This window comes from Marmota monax, unplaced genomic scaffold, assembly GCF_021218885.2.
Source record: "Marmota monax isolate L192 unplaced genomic scaffold, Marmota_monax_Labrador192_F-V1.1 WCK01_AAM20220418_F8-fsc00008, whole genome shotgun sequence".
Taxonomy (NCBI): domain Eukaryota; kingdom Metazoa; phylum Chordata; class Mammalia; order Rodentia; family Sciuridae; genus Marmota; species Marmota monax.
This window is the reverse complement of record NW_026694432.1, coordinates 29,132,548-29,147,689: the sequence shown is the minus strand read 5'-3', so window position 1 is coordinate 29,147,689 and position 15,142 is coordinate 29,132,548. Positions and strand designations below refer to the sequence as shown.

Here is a 15,142-nt window from a genome sequence, read left to right as displayed (position 1 = left end):
CAGTGCAGGGGCCCAGCCACATGGGAACCTCAGATAAACCTGGAGACGGGGTCGGTAGGACGTGCCCCACGCCTGTTTGGGACCCGCTTAGGCCGAGAGCTGCTTATCGTCTTCTGGGGTTCAGCGCCCACTCTGCCCCTGGGGGGGTTGGCTTTACATCTGGGAACCCCCAGTGGGTGGCACCCACGCAGCAGGCGGGGTAGTCGAGCCCCAAAAAATGACACCAGGCCTATGCAATTTGGGGACCCCTGCTCAGGCCTGGAGTTGAGCCAGGTCTCTTGGGACCCACGTCCTGCTCCACAGACACAGGAGGGGACCACGGGAGGCCCCCAGGGTGGTCCGAGGAAGTCGCTTCTGAAGGAGAAAACCAAGAAATAGATCCCTGACTTCCACCTGCGTGGGGACGGGTGCACGTGGACATTCGTTAGCGTCACGTTTTGTGGTGCATAGACTCTTGGTGACGGTCGTGGGACTAGGAACCCTGGAGGGACGGGCAGTTGAGGACGGCTGATGAGAGAAAATTCCAGAGTCTCGGGTACAACCCCAGATGGGGAGCCCCCCGGGGCCGAGGTGGCCATGACCAGGCCTTCTGTGATCTGACCTCCCGCGCTCTCTCTGGTGCCCGTCCTGCGGTTCAGCCTCCCGGCTGCTGGTGGGGCTGTTCTCTGCCCGACCGCCATCTCTTGAGGGTGGACAGCACGTCCTCCTCAGGATGGCCTTGTCCTCCCCGCAGATGAGCCCCCGCCTGGCGTCTTGCGAGCTGGTGTGGCCGCTGCCCTCCGGGGGCTTCTGAGGTGCGGGTGGCTGCAGGTGCTCTCCTGGACCACAGGGGAGCCAAGGCCAGCCTCCAGAGGCCTGGGCACTGCCCACCCTGCACTTGAGCAGCCGGTGCCCCGCAGACGGACCGCTCTCTGGTGCCCGGCTCCTCCCATCTGGGCTCATGGGGGCTCTGGCTGTCCCGCCTGGGGTATGTGCATGGTGTCCCCAGGGCCCTCGCTGGGGTGCGTGTGGCAAGGACGGATGGGCGCTGGGAACCTCTTGGCTGGGTGGAGCCACTGGACAACTGAGCGCCTGGGCGTGTGTGTGCGCGCCCTGGACGCAGCAGAGGAGAAAGGGTGGGACCCAGGACCTACCGCGCCCACGCCACCCCCCGCATCCGTGAGGGTTCCTGAGGTCGTCTAAGGCACTGTGGCAGCTGGTCAGGAGATGGGGAGCCTGCGAGGTCCCCTAGGCTGTGGCCCTGAGGGTGAGACCTGTGGGGGAGGGAAGCCCTGAGGTGGGCAGCCAAGTGCAGGCTACAGAGCAGTGGTGTGGCGGAGGCTGGGGCATGGTGGAGGCCAGGACATGGCAGAGGCTGGGGCATGGCGGAGGCTGGGCCGGCTCCTGGACTGGGCGTTTCAGGGCAGCCGTCAGCTTCAAGGGGAGAGGACTTGGGCTAAGGGGTCTGCGGAGCAGGAAGGTGACAGGAAGCCTCTATTCATCTGGGCAGCTCCACCCAGGGGGGCCTCCAGGTGTTGGAGGTGGAAGAGGTCCGGGTGACGGCAGTGGCCCCTTTCTGAGGCCACGGGGGTGGGGGGCATGCGTCCTGCTCCCCCTCCACCTCAAGACTAGAGGAAGCCCAGGGAGTTGGGCGGGATAAGTACCTTAGACCTGAGTGCCCACAGGCGCTGGTGACCGAGGGTGACATTCAAGAGTGGCACTGCCTCGTCCACATTGAGCACTTCAATGGGAGTGGTCCCGGCAGCTGATAAGGGGTGGGCCCATTGTACTGATGGGGACCTGTACCCAGCTACTCCCCTTCTGTGACCTTTAGGGGTGAGGGTGGCGCCCCAGGCTCCGTGGAGTGTGCCTCCCGGGGTAGCTGCTGTTGCCCGCGGTCATCCTGGTGCCCTGGCCCCTCCCGGTGCCCTCTCTGAGGGGGAGGGGAGGGGAGGGACATGCTGGCCCGCTTGGCTCCTCTGCTCATTTCAGATGCTCCTCAAGGCCACTGGGTGCCACACGCTGCCCAGGCACAGGGGACCACCGTGGCCAGGACGCGTGGGCCTTGTTATTTGCTGATGAAGTCACATCCCCGGGCGGCTGCGGCGAGGGCTGAGCTCTGGAGAAGGGCAGGGGGTGTGCGGGGCCGGCACTGAGCCTGTCCTGGTGGACGCCGGGGGCCACCCCGCCCTCCCTGGAGCCGACCTTTGTCTTGGGAAAGAGTCCATCAGTCAGTCAAGAGCTGAGGACGGGGTCCAGGAGACCAGAGAAGGACGGAGGTGGGTGGGGACTGTCACAGTGAGGAGGCAGCCCCAGGAAGTGGGAGAGGGAGGCACAGGTGCCGAGGCCCTGAGGCTGGGAAGAGCGTGGCCTGTCACAGGGACCCGCGTGGCCTGTGGGGACGGGCGGGTGGTGCAGGGGTCGAGGCCGCAGGCGGAGCCTCGGGCTGCCTCAGCCATCCAGAACGTCCCTCGATGTGTCTCCCAGGTGAGGTTTGTTTCCCTCTTGATGTGCCACCCAGAGCCGTCACCGAGGTCTGTGTCACCTGCCCCTGTGGTGTGGTGTTGGTGTTTGGCTTTGCTCGGGTGAGCAGACCTGGAGGAGTGGCACCAGCCTGCAGACCAAGCTGGCAGGAGGCCGCGGTGGGCACACCTCTCCCTGGGGGACGCGGACACCCTGAGGCCTGGTAGGAGGGGACACTGCGCTCTCCTCAGCCTTGTCCCCGGGGACTCGCTGTCGCAGGGTGGGATCCCAGTGCTGCGGGACCCTGGGCAGTTGGCGCCGCCCTCCTCCTGCAGGTGGGAGGGAGGCCCGGGTTCTGGGCGCGGGCGGAGCTCCTGCGCTGGGTGCTGCAGGCCGGGAACGGTTCCAGGGGTTTGCGGAGCCTGGGGCTGTGGCTTGGGGGACCCCTGCTCACTCTGCCAGCCGCGCAGCCCTCAGACCTGCCCTGCGCACTTTATGTGTTTAATTTATCTCTTTGTTTATTGGTACCAGGGATTGAACCCAGAGGTGCTTTACCACTAGCCACACCCCAGCCCTTTTTTTGTATTTTATTTGGGGACAGGGTCTCCCTGAGTTGCTTAGGGCTCGCTCAATTCCTGAGGCTGGCTTTGAACTCGTAATCCTCCTCCCCCGGCCTCCCGAGCCGCTGGGATCATAGGCATGGGCCACTGCGCCTGGCAACGTCCTGACCTCCGCGCTGCCTGAGCTTGGAGCCTCCACGTTCTGATCTGTCACATGGGGGTTGTGATGGCACCTGCCTTGGGCTTGGGGGAATAGATGCGATGTCCCTGGGGAGCGTCATCAGCACGCTGCAGCTCCTGGCTGTGGTGGTAACTGCTAGGACTTGGCCGCGGGGTGGACGTGCTCCGGGCAGTGGCAGCCGCAGTGGTGCCCCGAGAGCGTGGGGGGCTGGGGGACTCTAGAGACTGGGCGGGCCCAGGGCTGGGCTTGACCTGGGGAATGAGGTTCGGTTTCGGGGCTCGGTGGGGGGGTCCTTCCCTGCACACGTGGAGGGAACTGCAGGAGAAGCGAGAGTACCTTGAACTGTCCCCAGAAAATGCTGTGACAGCAGCCGGGCTGCCCTCTGACGCTGTCCCCTTCTCCCCTAGGGCTCCTGCGGGAAGAAGTGTCCCGGCTCCAGGAGGAAGTCCACCTTCTCCGGCAGATGAAGGAGATGCTGGCCAAGGACCTGGAGGAGTCGCAGGGTGGCAAGTCCCCCGAGGTCCTCTCGGCCACCGAGCTCCGGGTCCAGCTGGCCCAGAAGGAACAGGAACTGGCCAGAGCCAAAGAGGCCCTGCAGGGTGAGTCACACGCCCGGGCTGCGACTGCCCAGACCCGCTCCGGCCCTTCCTGGGGTGGGATCCCGTGTCTTGCAGGGTTGGGTGTGGCCCTCGTTCCCTCCTGCAGGGTGACCACCACACACTGTCCATCGTGGCTGGCCGGGGGCACCTCTCTGTGGGGCACGAATCACAGGTGGGCGTCTTTGGTGGCCCAGCCTGCGGACCCAGCAGCAGGTCTCTCTCCCAGCCCTCGGGGGCTGCAGGGCCCACCCTGACAGGACAGAGTGGCCGGGCTGGTTTCTCTGCTGCGGAAGTGTCTGTGTCCCCTGCGTCACTCTGGCTCACAGCGGCGGGCTCTCTAGGAGGGGCTCGGGCCTCTCCTCCCATTTCCTGCCAAGAACAGCAGCGTGCAGCCCGGGCCCGGGGAGGAGCCGGCAGGTGGCCAGGTGCAGGTGTCCAGGTGGCCTCTTCATCAGATGCCCACGGAACCCCGGCACCATGGGGCAGAGATCTGCTCTACACAGGAGGGAGCCAGGGCGCTATGCACCCGCCGGGTTCCTTGGAGCTGGTTGGGGACCCGGCGGCACTTGGAGACCTGGGGCCTGAGACGTGGGCGGGGAGCAACCTTCGGGGTCTGCCTGGTTCTCTTAAGCCCCTGAGTGTCTCTGCTCCTCCCGGGATGCGCGTGGGGCGCCACGCTTGCTTTCTAGGGAGCCCGGGGAGTTGACATCCAGGGGAGCCCACCCCCGAGTGTCCAGCGCTCTCGACTGAATTCTTTCCGGTGTCCACGCTCCTCCCAGCAGCAGACGAACCGCCCTCTTGCGCTGGGAGTGTGTGTGTGTCTGCTGGGGTCCCAGGGCCGTGGGGTGGCAGTGGTATGACTGTGGCCCAGCCTGTGTGGGTCAGGGTCAGGGTTGGGAACGCATCTGGCCAGGTGCACACGCCTGCTCATGTGCAGCCGCCCAGCAGGCCCGACGGGTGGCCTGGCCACCAGCATCTCCTCTTGTGCCTTCCCTGGATGGAACCCCAGGTCCCAGGAGTGTCCAGTGCATGTGTCCCTGGGCCCAGGCTGTGCAAGGTGAAGTCCTTGGTCATTCTGAGTGTGACGGTCCTGCAGAGACTCGGGGCTGTGCAGCAAGCTACCCCACAGCCACCGTCCCCAGACTATTCTGGGGACAGCAGAGCCTGCCTTCCTGGTCCTTGGCCAGGGTCAGAATTCCCACCATATTTGCTCACGGGGACCTGGGAGGAGGAGGTCCCAGGGGAGTCGGCCCAGGCTCCTGTACCCACCCCTCCCAGCCTCTCCGCTGTGTCCAGGCCCGAGCGTGGGCAGCAACGGCTTCGCGCGGGGAGGGATGGGAGCTAAAGGAGGCTCTGTAAAGGGGGGATCATCACTCTCCTCCCTGTCACCCACAGGGAGCGGCTTTGCACATTTGACCTATCTGCTGGGTGCCTGGACCCACAGCCATGGCCAACTGTGTTGTCACCTGCTACCCGTACGTGCCTACAGTGCTGCACATAGTAGGTGCGGTACGAGACGGACCGGAACACGATGAAACAGAGCAGCCATGGCAACATACTGCATCAAGGTTACTTAAAACCTAGGAATTGTCTACTCCTAGAGTTTTCTGCATAGTATCCTCAGACCGTGGTTGACCACAGGCTACTGAAGCCATGGATGCAAAGCTGTGGCGGAGCAGGGCCTGCCGGGCACGTGTTCCCCTCCAGCTCTGGGCTGAAGGTTTCCTGTCCGTCCCCTGCTGATTCCTGGGCAGCTCCTCTGTAGGAGGAATAGCGTGGGCGACAAGGACTTGTCGGGAGCACTCTGTGCCATCGCTGTCCTAAGGGCCTAGTCGGCCACCACCCCAGTCCCGCTGGGGGCTTTGACCCTCCACTTCTGACATCTGAATGAGGTTCAGGGAGGTTGGGTAACTTGGCCAAGGTCACACAGCTCCTCAGCAGCGGGGACAGAGACGTTCTGCAGGGTCCCAGCCCACTTCATCTTGCCTCTGTGTGCGGTCCCCTGAGACGAAGCTGGTCTGGTGTAGAACACAGGCTGTCTGGCTCAGCCGTGGGGATGGCAGGTGAGCGAGAGTGGCACACGGGACACAGAGGCTCCTGCAGCAGAGAAACCGGCCCCACCCGGGCTGGACCCCAGCTGGACCTCTCACTCGCGGCGTGATCTCATGTAGATTCCTCAGCTTCTCTGAGCCAGGCCTTTGCTGAGGATGATAACTGTGCTTACCACCGGAGCTAATGAGAGTGCTGCTCCCCAGGTCGTGAGGATTAAATGAGATAGGAGGCGCTTGGCTCAGCGCCTGGCACCATTACTAGGGACCATTGTGCATGCTTAGTGATGATCAGGGGCAGGGGCTTGGCAGACCTCCCTGGATCTGCTGGGCGCTGTTGGCTGCCTAATTGGCATCGGGGGTAGCCTAGACCTGAGAGTCCCTGGTGCCCCTCCAAGCTCAGGATGGCAGTGTTCTGCAAGGCCTGGGAGTGGGCACCTCAGGCCACCTGGAGCACCCTGCCGGGAACTCCCCAGTCGTAAGGAAGAGGCTTCCTCCCCAGCCGCGGCACGCGGTGCGTAAATTGCGGACAGATGTGGGCAGGAGGACGGATTTCTGTGCTGGAATGAGGAGAAGGAGAACAGGGGCCCAAGCAAAGCCGGCAGCAGATGTTGGGGTGACGCCTGCTTACAGCCACTGTCCCTGCCCCCATACCCCAGCCTCGTGGTGTGGACGAAACCTGCACTTTAGGATTAGGGGCTCAAGCCAACCCCGGAACGGCAGCGTCGAAGCAATGAAGGGAAGGGAGTGGGGAGACCCCCTCGGCCTCCCTGGGGGTGAGTCTGGGGTGTCTAGTTCAGGAGCTTGGTCCCCCAATGAGCCCAGAGCAGAAGCCCTGAGTGACGAACAGGAACAACGTGGTCACATGTGCCGTCGACCCCGAGTCCCCGCACGACCCCGTTTCACACATGCGCTGAGCTCGCACCCGGGGAGCCCCGGGGTGTGGTGATGTCTCCCGGCTCCTCCGTTTCATGATTTCCGTGTAAATCAAGGCATCACGGAAATCATGGTAATGAAAATTCGCTTCTTTCATTTTGTAGTCTCTTAACAGCATGTTGAATGTGTGGAGCGATTTCCCACAACAATAAATACTCTTTGAAAACATAATTTTTAATGACTACATAATGTTCTCCCAAATGGAGGTACCGTAATTTATTTCACCATTTTCCTGTTATTGGACATTTAAGTCATTTCCACTCTCCTCTCTCTGCCATTATATAACATGTTACGCAACACGCCAAGAAAGGTCATGCGCGGGGATCCTTTTCCTTTCTCCCCGTACCCCCCCCCCCAGGACAGCATTTCTCAAACTTTCTGACCCAAGGAGCACGTGACATTGTCACAGCATCGAGGATCCCACAGAGCTTTTGTTTCTGTGTCTGAAACTTCTATTTACCATTCTAAAAATTCAGACGGGAAAAATGTGTAAATATTCAACAATTTCTCTTAAAACAATAATAAACCCATTATCTGTTGGCATAACTAAGATTATTTTGTAATGAGAAGCAATTACATTTTCCCAATCATGAGCAGGGGAGTGGTCTTCCACGTTTTAGGCAAAGCCCTTGGTGTCTGGCTTCCTGGTGGCTGTCCCCAGCCGCGTCCCCCCACCCTAGTCTATTGCAGTTGTTGTTTTGGTTGAAAACCTGACATCACACAGATCTGTGGTGGAGCACAGGAGTAAGTTAGTTGCCTTATTACATAACTGTGGACACCCCCCGATGCCATACTAAACTCACTGAGTGAGAGGTTATTGAAGGCTTGTTGCCCTGTGGAATCCCAAACCTTTTTTAATTGTTGTTGTTGTTACTGGGGATTGAACTCAGGGGCACTTGACCACCAAGCCCCATCCCCAGCCCTATTTTGTATTTTATTTAGAGACAGGGTCTCACTGAGTTGCTTAGCACCTCACTTTTGCTGAGGCTGGCTTTAAACTCACCATCCTCCTGCCTCAGCCTCCGGAGTCACAGTACAATTGTTACACAATTACAGGTGTGTGCCACTGTGCCCCGCCCAAACGACATCCACTTACACAGGGCTGCACTGATGTCGTGGGGACCAGTTTTGCTCTTCAAATGGATATTTTAACCCCATGTAATTTCTTTTCCCTCTCTCTCCCTCTCTCCCTGTCTCTCTCTGCAGTAATGGGAATTAAACCCAGGGTCCTTGCACATACAGGCGCTCTACCACTGAGCCACGTCTCCAACCCTTTTTATTTTCTATTTTTAGATAGTATCTCACTAAGTTGCCCTGGCTGGCCTCAAACTTGCAATTCTCCTGCCTCAGTCTCCTGATCACAGGCATGGGCCACAGTGCCCAACCTCAAACATGATTTTTTAAAACATCATACATCAATCACGTGGAACATTTGGGATCTCTGAGTTGTGCAGATCTTCCAGGGTTGATGTATTTCGTTATCCCGTATGAAAAGCGCATGTGTTAACATCACCACCGGCCCCACCAGAAAGTCTCTAAGAATTGAGAAGCTGTTAAAGTCGTGGTGGCAGATCAAGTGTGCCAGAATTCTGGGGTTTTTTGCTCATCTGCCTAAGGTTTAACCTTGAAGACAAACACTGTCAGTTGTGTTCCTAGAGGCAACGGTTCATCTTAGTTCATTTATGAGTCTAGTTCTGTCCTTTGCCAGATGCCACGGCTTAAGGCGTTTCATTCTTTCAAGCACAAATGGAAGAGTGGCTAGTTTAGCTTGCAACTTAAACAGACACACAGATGTTTTTCAAGCCACCCACTGTTCCTTGGCATACAGCAAAGAACCAAACATGTGTATGCCATTTGATTAAAAGGCATGTAGTTGGGCGATCAACCTTTAACAAAAATGTTAATTTTTACTACTTTGTCAGTGACATCGTCTGTGCGCGCACACATGCTGCAATGGAACCCGGGGCCTCATTCTTGCTAGACATGCACTGAGCCATATCCCCAGCCCCAAGAAAGATACCGTTGAGTAAAATGCTGGCTTTTGTTTTTAATATTCATGATTGTTTCACATGAAGAACATATGGTTACTAACAAAGTTTGAGGCAACCATCATGATTTCTGCTAAGATGTCAGCCATTGCTTTTGTGCCATCCATGAGACACTAAATCCGGTTTTTGTTTTTGTTTTTTTTTTAAAAGGAAGGCATGTGCCATCAAAGTTTCTTGGGAAAGCTGTTTTCCTTACAGCCTCATCTGTGTCCCTCTAGCACACAGACGTACACGTGGTCACATCCATGTCGTTCCTGGACGTACCCTAGTGTCACCTCCCTTCTGTCCCCTCCACGTGTTTATACTGGGGCTTCCTTCTCCCCTGACTCCCTGATGGTCACTGTTCCTTCCAGCCCATTCAGGCTGGGGCTCCTCCAGGAAGGTCTGGGCCAACTTCCCCGCCCAGTGGGGAGGGAAGGAAGGTGACCTTGAGACGAGGTCGGCCTGGATTATCTGGTGGACCCCGTGTAGTCACAAGGGCCCTTTAGGTGGAAGGGGAGGCAGAAGAGAGAGAGAAGGCAAGGTGACGGCCAGCAGAGGCCAGAGCCATTCAGGGTGAGGACACAGGGAGTGGCCACAGGCCAAGGAGCAAGGGGCGCCCTGCAGCAGCTGGGAAGGACAGGGAGACCACCTCCCCAAGATCCTCTGAGCCCAAACAGCCTTGGCCACACCCTGGTGTAGCCCAGCAAGAGCAGTTCTGGGCCTCCCCGAAGCTGCGAGATCATTCGCCTTGTCCTCAGCCCCTCGATCTGTGACCGTTTATCACATCACAAGTAGAAAACTAATACCAGGCTCTTGTCCACAGGACTTGGCAGCCCGAGGTGCTGGACTGCTCAGGGCTTAGCGCACAGGGGTTTCATGGGCCCTTGCAAGGCTGGCGCACTGACGCATGCCTGTAATCCCAGCAGCTCCAGAGGCTGAGGCAGGAGGACCACAAGTTCAAAGCCAGCCTCAGCCACTTAGCGAGGCCCTAAGCAACTCAGTAAGGCACCGTCTCTAAATAAAATATTAAAAAAAGGGCTGGAGACATGGCTCAGTGGTTACATGCCCCTGGGCTCAATTCTTAGTACCAAAACAACAACAACAAAAAAAACAGGCCCCTGCCGAGTACCACACCCGGAGCAGGGCGGGCCTTGCTCACTGTGCAGACCAACTTGAGTGTGGCGGACAGAACAGCGTCTAGGCTGTGTTTGATGAACCCACCCAAAGTTCTTACATTGGAAACCTAACCCCCAGAGCCAGGTGGTAATCCTTGCAACACATGGCGGTGTGTTTGGAAGTAGCATCTTTGGGGAGAATTATGGTTCCATGAGGTCACGAGGACAGGGTGTGCATGAGGACATTGGTGGCCTTATAAGACCGTGACGAGATGCCTGAGCTGACACGTGTGGCCCACCTGACCATGGGCCACCCTGCCATGTCACCATGCAGGCTCCCCAGACGTTGCACCATCCACGCACCCGGACATTCCAGCCTCCAGAACCCTGAGCTGAGCAAACCTTTCTTCTTCATAAATTATCCATCAGAGTCACTCAGTTGTAGCCACAGAAAATGGACCAGACACCTGAGAGTCCTGTTAGCAGGATGTCTGCCGAGGCCCCGCCCTGCCTCACAGTGCGGCACCCGCCCCACGCCAACCTCTTTGGCTGAACAGGTGTTCAGATAAATGGCCTCTGGGCCTGAAAACCAGAGTCCCTGGGTAGCCAGCCCTGCTTTGAATGGTTTCAGGTTGCAGAGTGCTGGGGGGGGGGGGGGCAGAGGTGGGAAGTCCTTGTCCCTCCAGCCCCGGCAGGTACAGCCTCGGCTCTGCAGACAGTGCGGCAGAGGGTGGCCCAGGTGGCTGTTGAATGGAGGGACGTCTGCCCACCACGGCTCTGTGGGTGTGAAAAGCTCCTTCGTGTCTGTGTCCCTGCCCACGCCTGCGCCCTGCTCTTCCTCTCGTTTCTCCCATGGTTCATCCTTGGTGCGGCGGTCGATGGCCTTGGGTGGCGTCCGTGTGTTCCCTGAAGCTGCCACCGTTTTCCTGGGCCCCCAGGTGCAGCTGGTGGCCTGGTGGCCCTCAGGGCTGTGCAGGGAGTCTTCTGTCCCCCAGACCTCACGTGGAAGGCTCTTAGTGGTGAGTCTCAGAGCTCAGTGGAAGCTTCCAGAAAGTTTAACTCTGCAGACAGAACGTCTTCCTGACACACTTTCAGCTGCTTTTTAATATTGTTAGAGGCCCCCCCCCCAGCTTCTTAAACTCCAGATGGGTCCAGCTGACCGTGGTTCAGACGCAGGACGTGCCCTGGGCCTGGGTCCCCCCTCTTCCCCCGTGGCTGGAGCCCTAAAAGGGGCACATACTGCAATCTACACGGACTTTTTAAAAATAAAACTCACCATCACTTAGTTTCATGGTGGTTTTGATATTTGAAACAAGAAGTTTCCAGGCCAGTGCAGAGTTCCCGTAGAGACCGCTGCCCTGTGAGAGGCCTGCCGTCCTCCGCGGCCTTGGCCTGGTGGGTACCGCTGAGGCCATCTCTTGCATGGTGTCTGCTGGTGTCATTGGCCAAAGCAAGTCACGTGGCCAAGCCTCGGGTGGGCAGGGCCCCTGCAAGCCCTTACTGTTACCATGTGACGCAGAGATGGGCTTTCAGAATCTGCCCAGTGCGGGGCTCTGGTCACCGACTGTGTGACATTCCAGCAAACTGTGGCTCCTTTGCTTTTTATGGGACAGGTGTGTTTTTCCCCCAATATTTAGTTTTTGATTGACGCATACTGACGTGACCGCTCAGTCGTGTGTACCTTGTGGGATGATCTAGTCCGGGTCATTAGCATGGCCATCATCTTAGGCCTGTGTCACTGCTTTGTGGTGAAAACCAAGTCCTGTCTAGTGATTTTGAAATACACGTAACCGTCAGCTCAGCCCCGCTGGGCTGTGGGGAGCCTGTCCCTCCTAACACTGGGCCTGTTGACCGGCCTCTCCGTCCCCTTGCCCGCTCCCCCAACCTGTGGTGACCACCATTCTAAGATTCTGCATGTGACTGAGGTCACCTATTACTCAAGGGACTGGTGTCCCCATCCTCATCTGGCACTTTTACCACTGAGTCCGTGACCCCCTGTACGTTGGAAAGGCCATCTGTACCATTCCCTGACCCCTGAGCGTCCCTCTCAACTCCCCACCTGCCGGGCCCGAGTCCCCTCCTCCGGCCTCTGCTTGGACACTTCAGATCCAAGTCTTGGTGGATCCCACGGAGGGTGAAGGTGCTGATGATGGACGCGCCCTCCATCCTGAGACCAGTGGGGACACTGCGTTGATAGGAAACATACCCTCCCGCCCGCCACCCCCACGTGACACGCATTTTAGAATGGTTCAGTGGACCCCGCCATTCTTCCCTGCGGGGGGTAGAGGGAAACCTTGCCCATCTTCACGTTGGCACGACTGAGGTGTGGACAGTCTTGGGGAATGGCCATTTCAGCCAACGCGGGTCAGCCCTGGCGACGTCCTGGGCACCCCCGTGGCGGTGCCTGGGTGAGTTGTCCCTCCCGACAGCCGTGGTTGGGTGGGTCGCTGTTTGTTAGCCTCAGTTTTCCCAGCTGCAAAGTGGGGACAAGAGAGGGTTAGGACGTTTCTGGGTTCTCCTGGCTGGGAGGTGCGCAGCCAGGACTCACCCCCAGCGGATCTGTTGGCTGTTCTTTGAGACATTTGAAAGACCTTCTCTGACTCTGAAGGTGTGACGCTATCAGGGACAGCAAAACCAGAGAGGGGGAGAGAGGGCAGGTGGATGGACCTGGGCCGCCTGCGGGGCCCCTGGAGGCCCCAGTGTTGGCTGACGCCTCGCAGGCTGTGCCCTGGAAGATGTCCCTAGAGCAGAGGCCTCCAGGCTGGTCTGGGCCACCGGCCGCTCCCCGCCTGTCCCTTTGCAGTTCACTGAACCCGCTCGGGCCCCAGGAAATGCCAGCAGGGTCTGCTGACCTTGAACCTCGGCTTTTCATTAGGCCCCCGTCCCAGGAGGGGTCAGAGGTGGACCCAGCTGAACCGAACTCAGTCTGAGAGAAGCCAGGTGCTGGACCTGCCCCCCGAAGGCCTGGACCGAGACCTCCTCAGACCCCCTTCAGAGGGGTGGCCTCCGTCCCCACGTAGGCCTTTGGCTAGCCTTGCCCTTGACAGGGTCAGGACACAGCCTGAAACCCAGGCCCACACTGGCCTCTGTCTTGGGAGAAGTGCCTCGGCATGAGCCCGGGAGCGAGAATCCTCCAAGTCGGCCTCTGGTGGTGTGGACTCTCTCCACTGGACACTAGGCCCAGCTGGCGTGAGCCCTGGCCCAGCGGGACCATGGACACAGGTCAAGTGTCATGGGCTCAGACTCTGCTCTCCTGGCCTGAGAGGGGCACTAGGGGGTGAGCTTTCAACAGGGCGGGCCTGGGGAGCGGCTGCTACAGAGCTTCACTCCGAGTTAGCAGACCTCAGTGGGCACCTCCTGGGCCAGCCCTCCGTGAGCTCTCTGAATACCTCATCTACGTGTCACCCACACCAGGTCCACTGCAGAGTGAGTTAGCCCGACTCCACAGTGAGGGGAACTGAGTCTCCAACAGAGTCCTGCAGCCTGGCCGTCCCGGCAATTGGATTTGAAGCCCTGCACCTGACACAGACCCTCACCACTGCATTGGGGTTAGTTTTTCAGTCTTTAGAAAGTCTTTCTAGCGTGCAGGAAATCCCACAGAGAACGTACTCGTTCGTGGGGCAGTACGGATAGAGGTCCTGTTTGCCTGGCACTGTTCTGGGCACTGGGAGTGCATCTGGCAGCAGGGATCTGTTTCTGTGGAGCTGCGTAACAAACAGGCCCCAGGTCTCAATGCTGTGAAATGGCCATCTGTTTTCTTCACTCCTGGTGATCTGTGTGTTGGGCTCAGCTGGGCAGTTCTTGGGTTCCACGTGGTGGCCAGGGCTCCCTTAGGTGTTCTGCTGGACATCCACAGTGGCTTCTCTGAGGTGTCTGGTTCCTTGGCATGATGCTGGGCATAGCTGGGAACAGCCCCTTCAGGCCCCCGTGAGCACCCCCAGCACGGGGGTCAGCCTTTCTTCGTGGAGACGCAGGGCTCCCACGGAGGGTTCCAGGAACTGAGGTGCAAGTCACAAGGCTCCATGACCCGGCCCACAAGTCACTTGGCATCACTTCTGCCACATCCTATTGGTGACAGGCCAGAGAGACTCCACGCTATAAAAACCATGTGGTGACAGATTTGTCCATTTTTGCAAAAATACCTTCTGCCGCGGAGGGGAGAAGACAGGCCGTTAACCCAGCGCTAAGTGGACAACCGCAGGTGAGGTAGAGACTTGCATCTGTGGGAGGAGAGCCTCTTAAAAGTGGGGCAGAGAAGACCCCCCAGGGGGTACGATGCACTGTAGAGACCAGTCCCCCAGAGCCTCGCGGCCCCCAGGTGAGAGCAGCCCGATGTCCATCAGCAGAGGAGCGAGCAAAGAAACTGCTACCCCACAGTGGAGTAAAGCAGGATGCGTTTGTTTCTTCTTTAAATTGTACTTTTTTTAAATTTTTATTTTTTAAACTTGTTTTATTTATCTATTTTTATTTTTATAGTTTTTTTAATTTGCTGTAATTAGTTACACATGACAATGGGATGCGTTCTGACACGTGATACATAAATGGAGTGTGACTTCTCATTCTCCTGGTTGTGCGTGACGTAGAGTTACACGGGTCGTGTAATATGCACATAGGACAATCATGTCCGATTCATTCGACCGTCACTCCTACTCCTTTACCCTCCTCTCCCTTCACTCCCCTCTGTCTAATCCAAATCTATTCTCCCCCCTCACCCGCCTTGTTGGGAAATAGCATCTGCATGTCACAGAAAATATTTGGCCTTTGGTTCTTTGGGATTGGCTTATTTTATTTAGCATGATAGTCTCCAGTTCCGTTCATTTACCAGCAAAGGCCATAATTTCATTCTTCTTTAAGGCTGAGTAATATTCCCTTGTGTATATCTACCGCATTTTCTTTATTCATTCATCTGTTGAAAGGCACCTAGGTTGGTTCCATAGTTTAGCTACTGTGAATTGAACTACTATAAACATTGATGTGGCTGCGTCACTGTAATATGCTGATTTTAAGTCCTTTGGGTATAAATCTAGGAGTGGGATCTCTGGGTCAGTGGTGGTCCCATTCCACGATTTCTGAGGAATCTCCCTACTGCTTTGTAGAGTGGTTGCACCAATTTGCAGTCCCAGCAGCAACGTACGAGTGCACCTTTCCCCACATCCTTGCCAACATTGCAGCATAAGCTTTTGGTACATGAGAATCATGGAGCGATCTCAACAGCAGAGTCCTGGCCACGG

At 57.8% G+C, this 15,142-nt stretch overlaps 1 protein-coding gene across 6 annotated transcripts in view; it reads left to right on the top strand.

Moving 5' to 3' along the window:
• Window positions 1-15,142, top strand: part of Kazn (kazrin, periplakin interacting protein) — a 954,456-nt gene that overhangs the window by 852,913 nt on the left and 86,401 nt on the right. For all 6 annotated transcript variants that reach the window (XR_009224390.1, XM_058571142.1, XM_046469030.2 and 3 more), the window contains one exon: window positions 3,591-3,782. Coding sequence is in view for 5 of the 6 variants with exons in the window: in XM_058571142.1 (XP_058427125.1) it covers window positions 3,591-3,782 (192 nt within the window). In the remaining variant the exon portion in view is untranslated. The remainder of the gene's footprint in view (window positions 1-3,590; window positions 3,783-15,142) is intronic.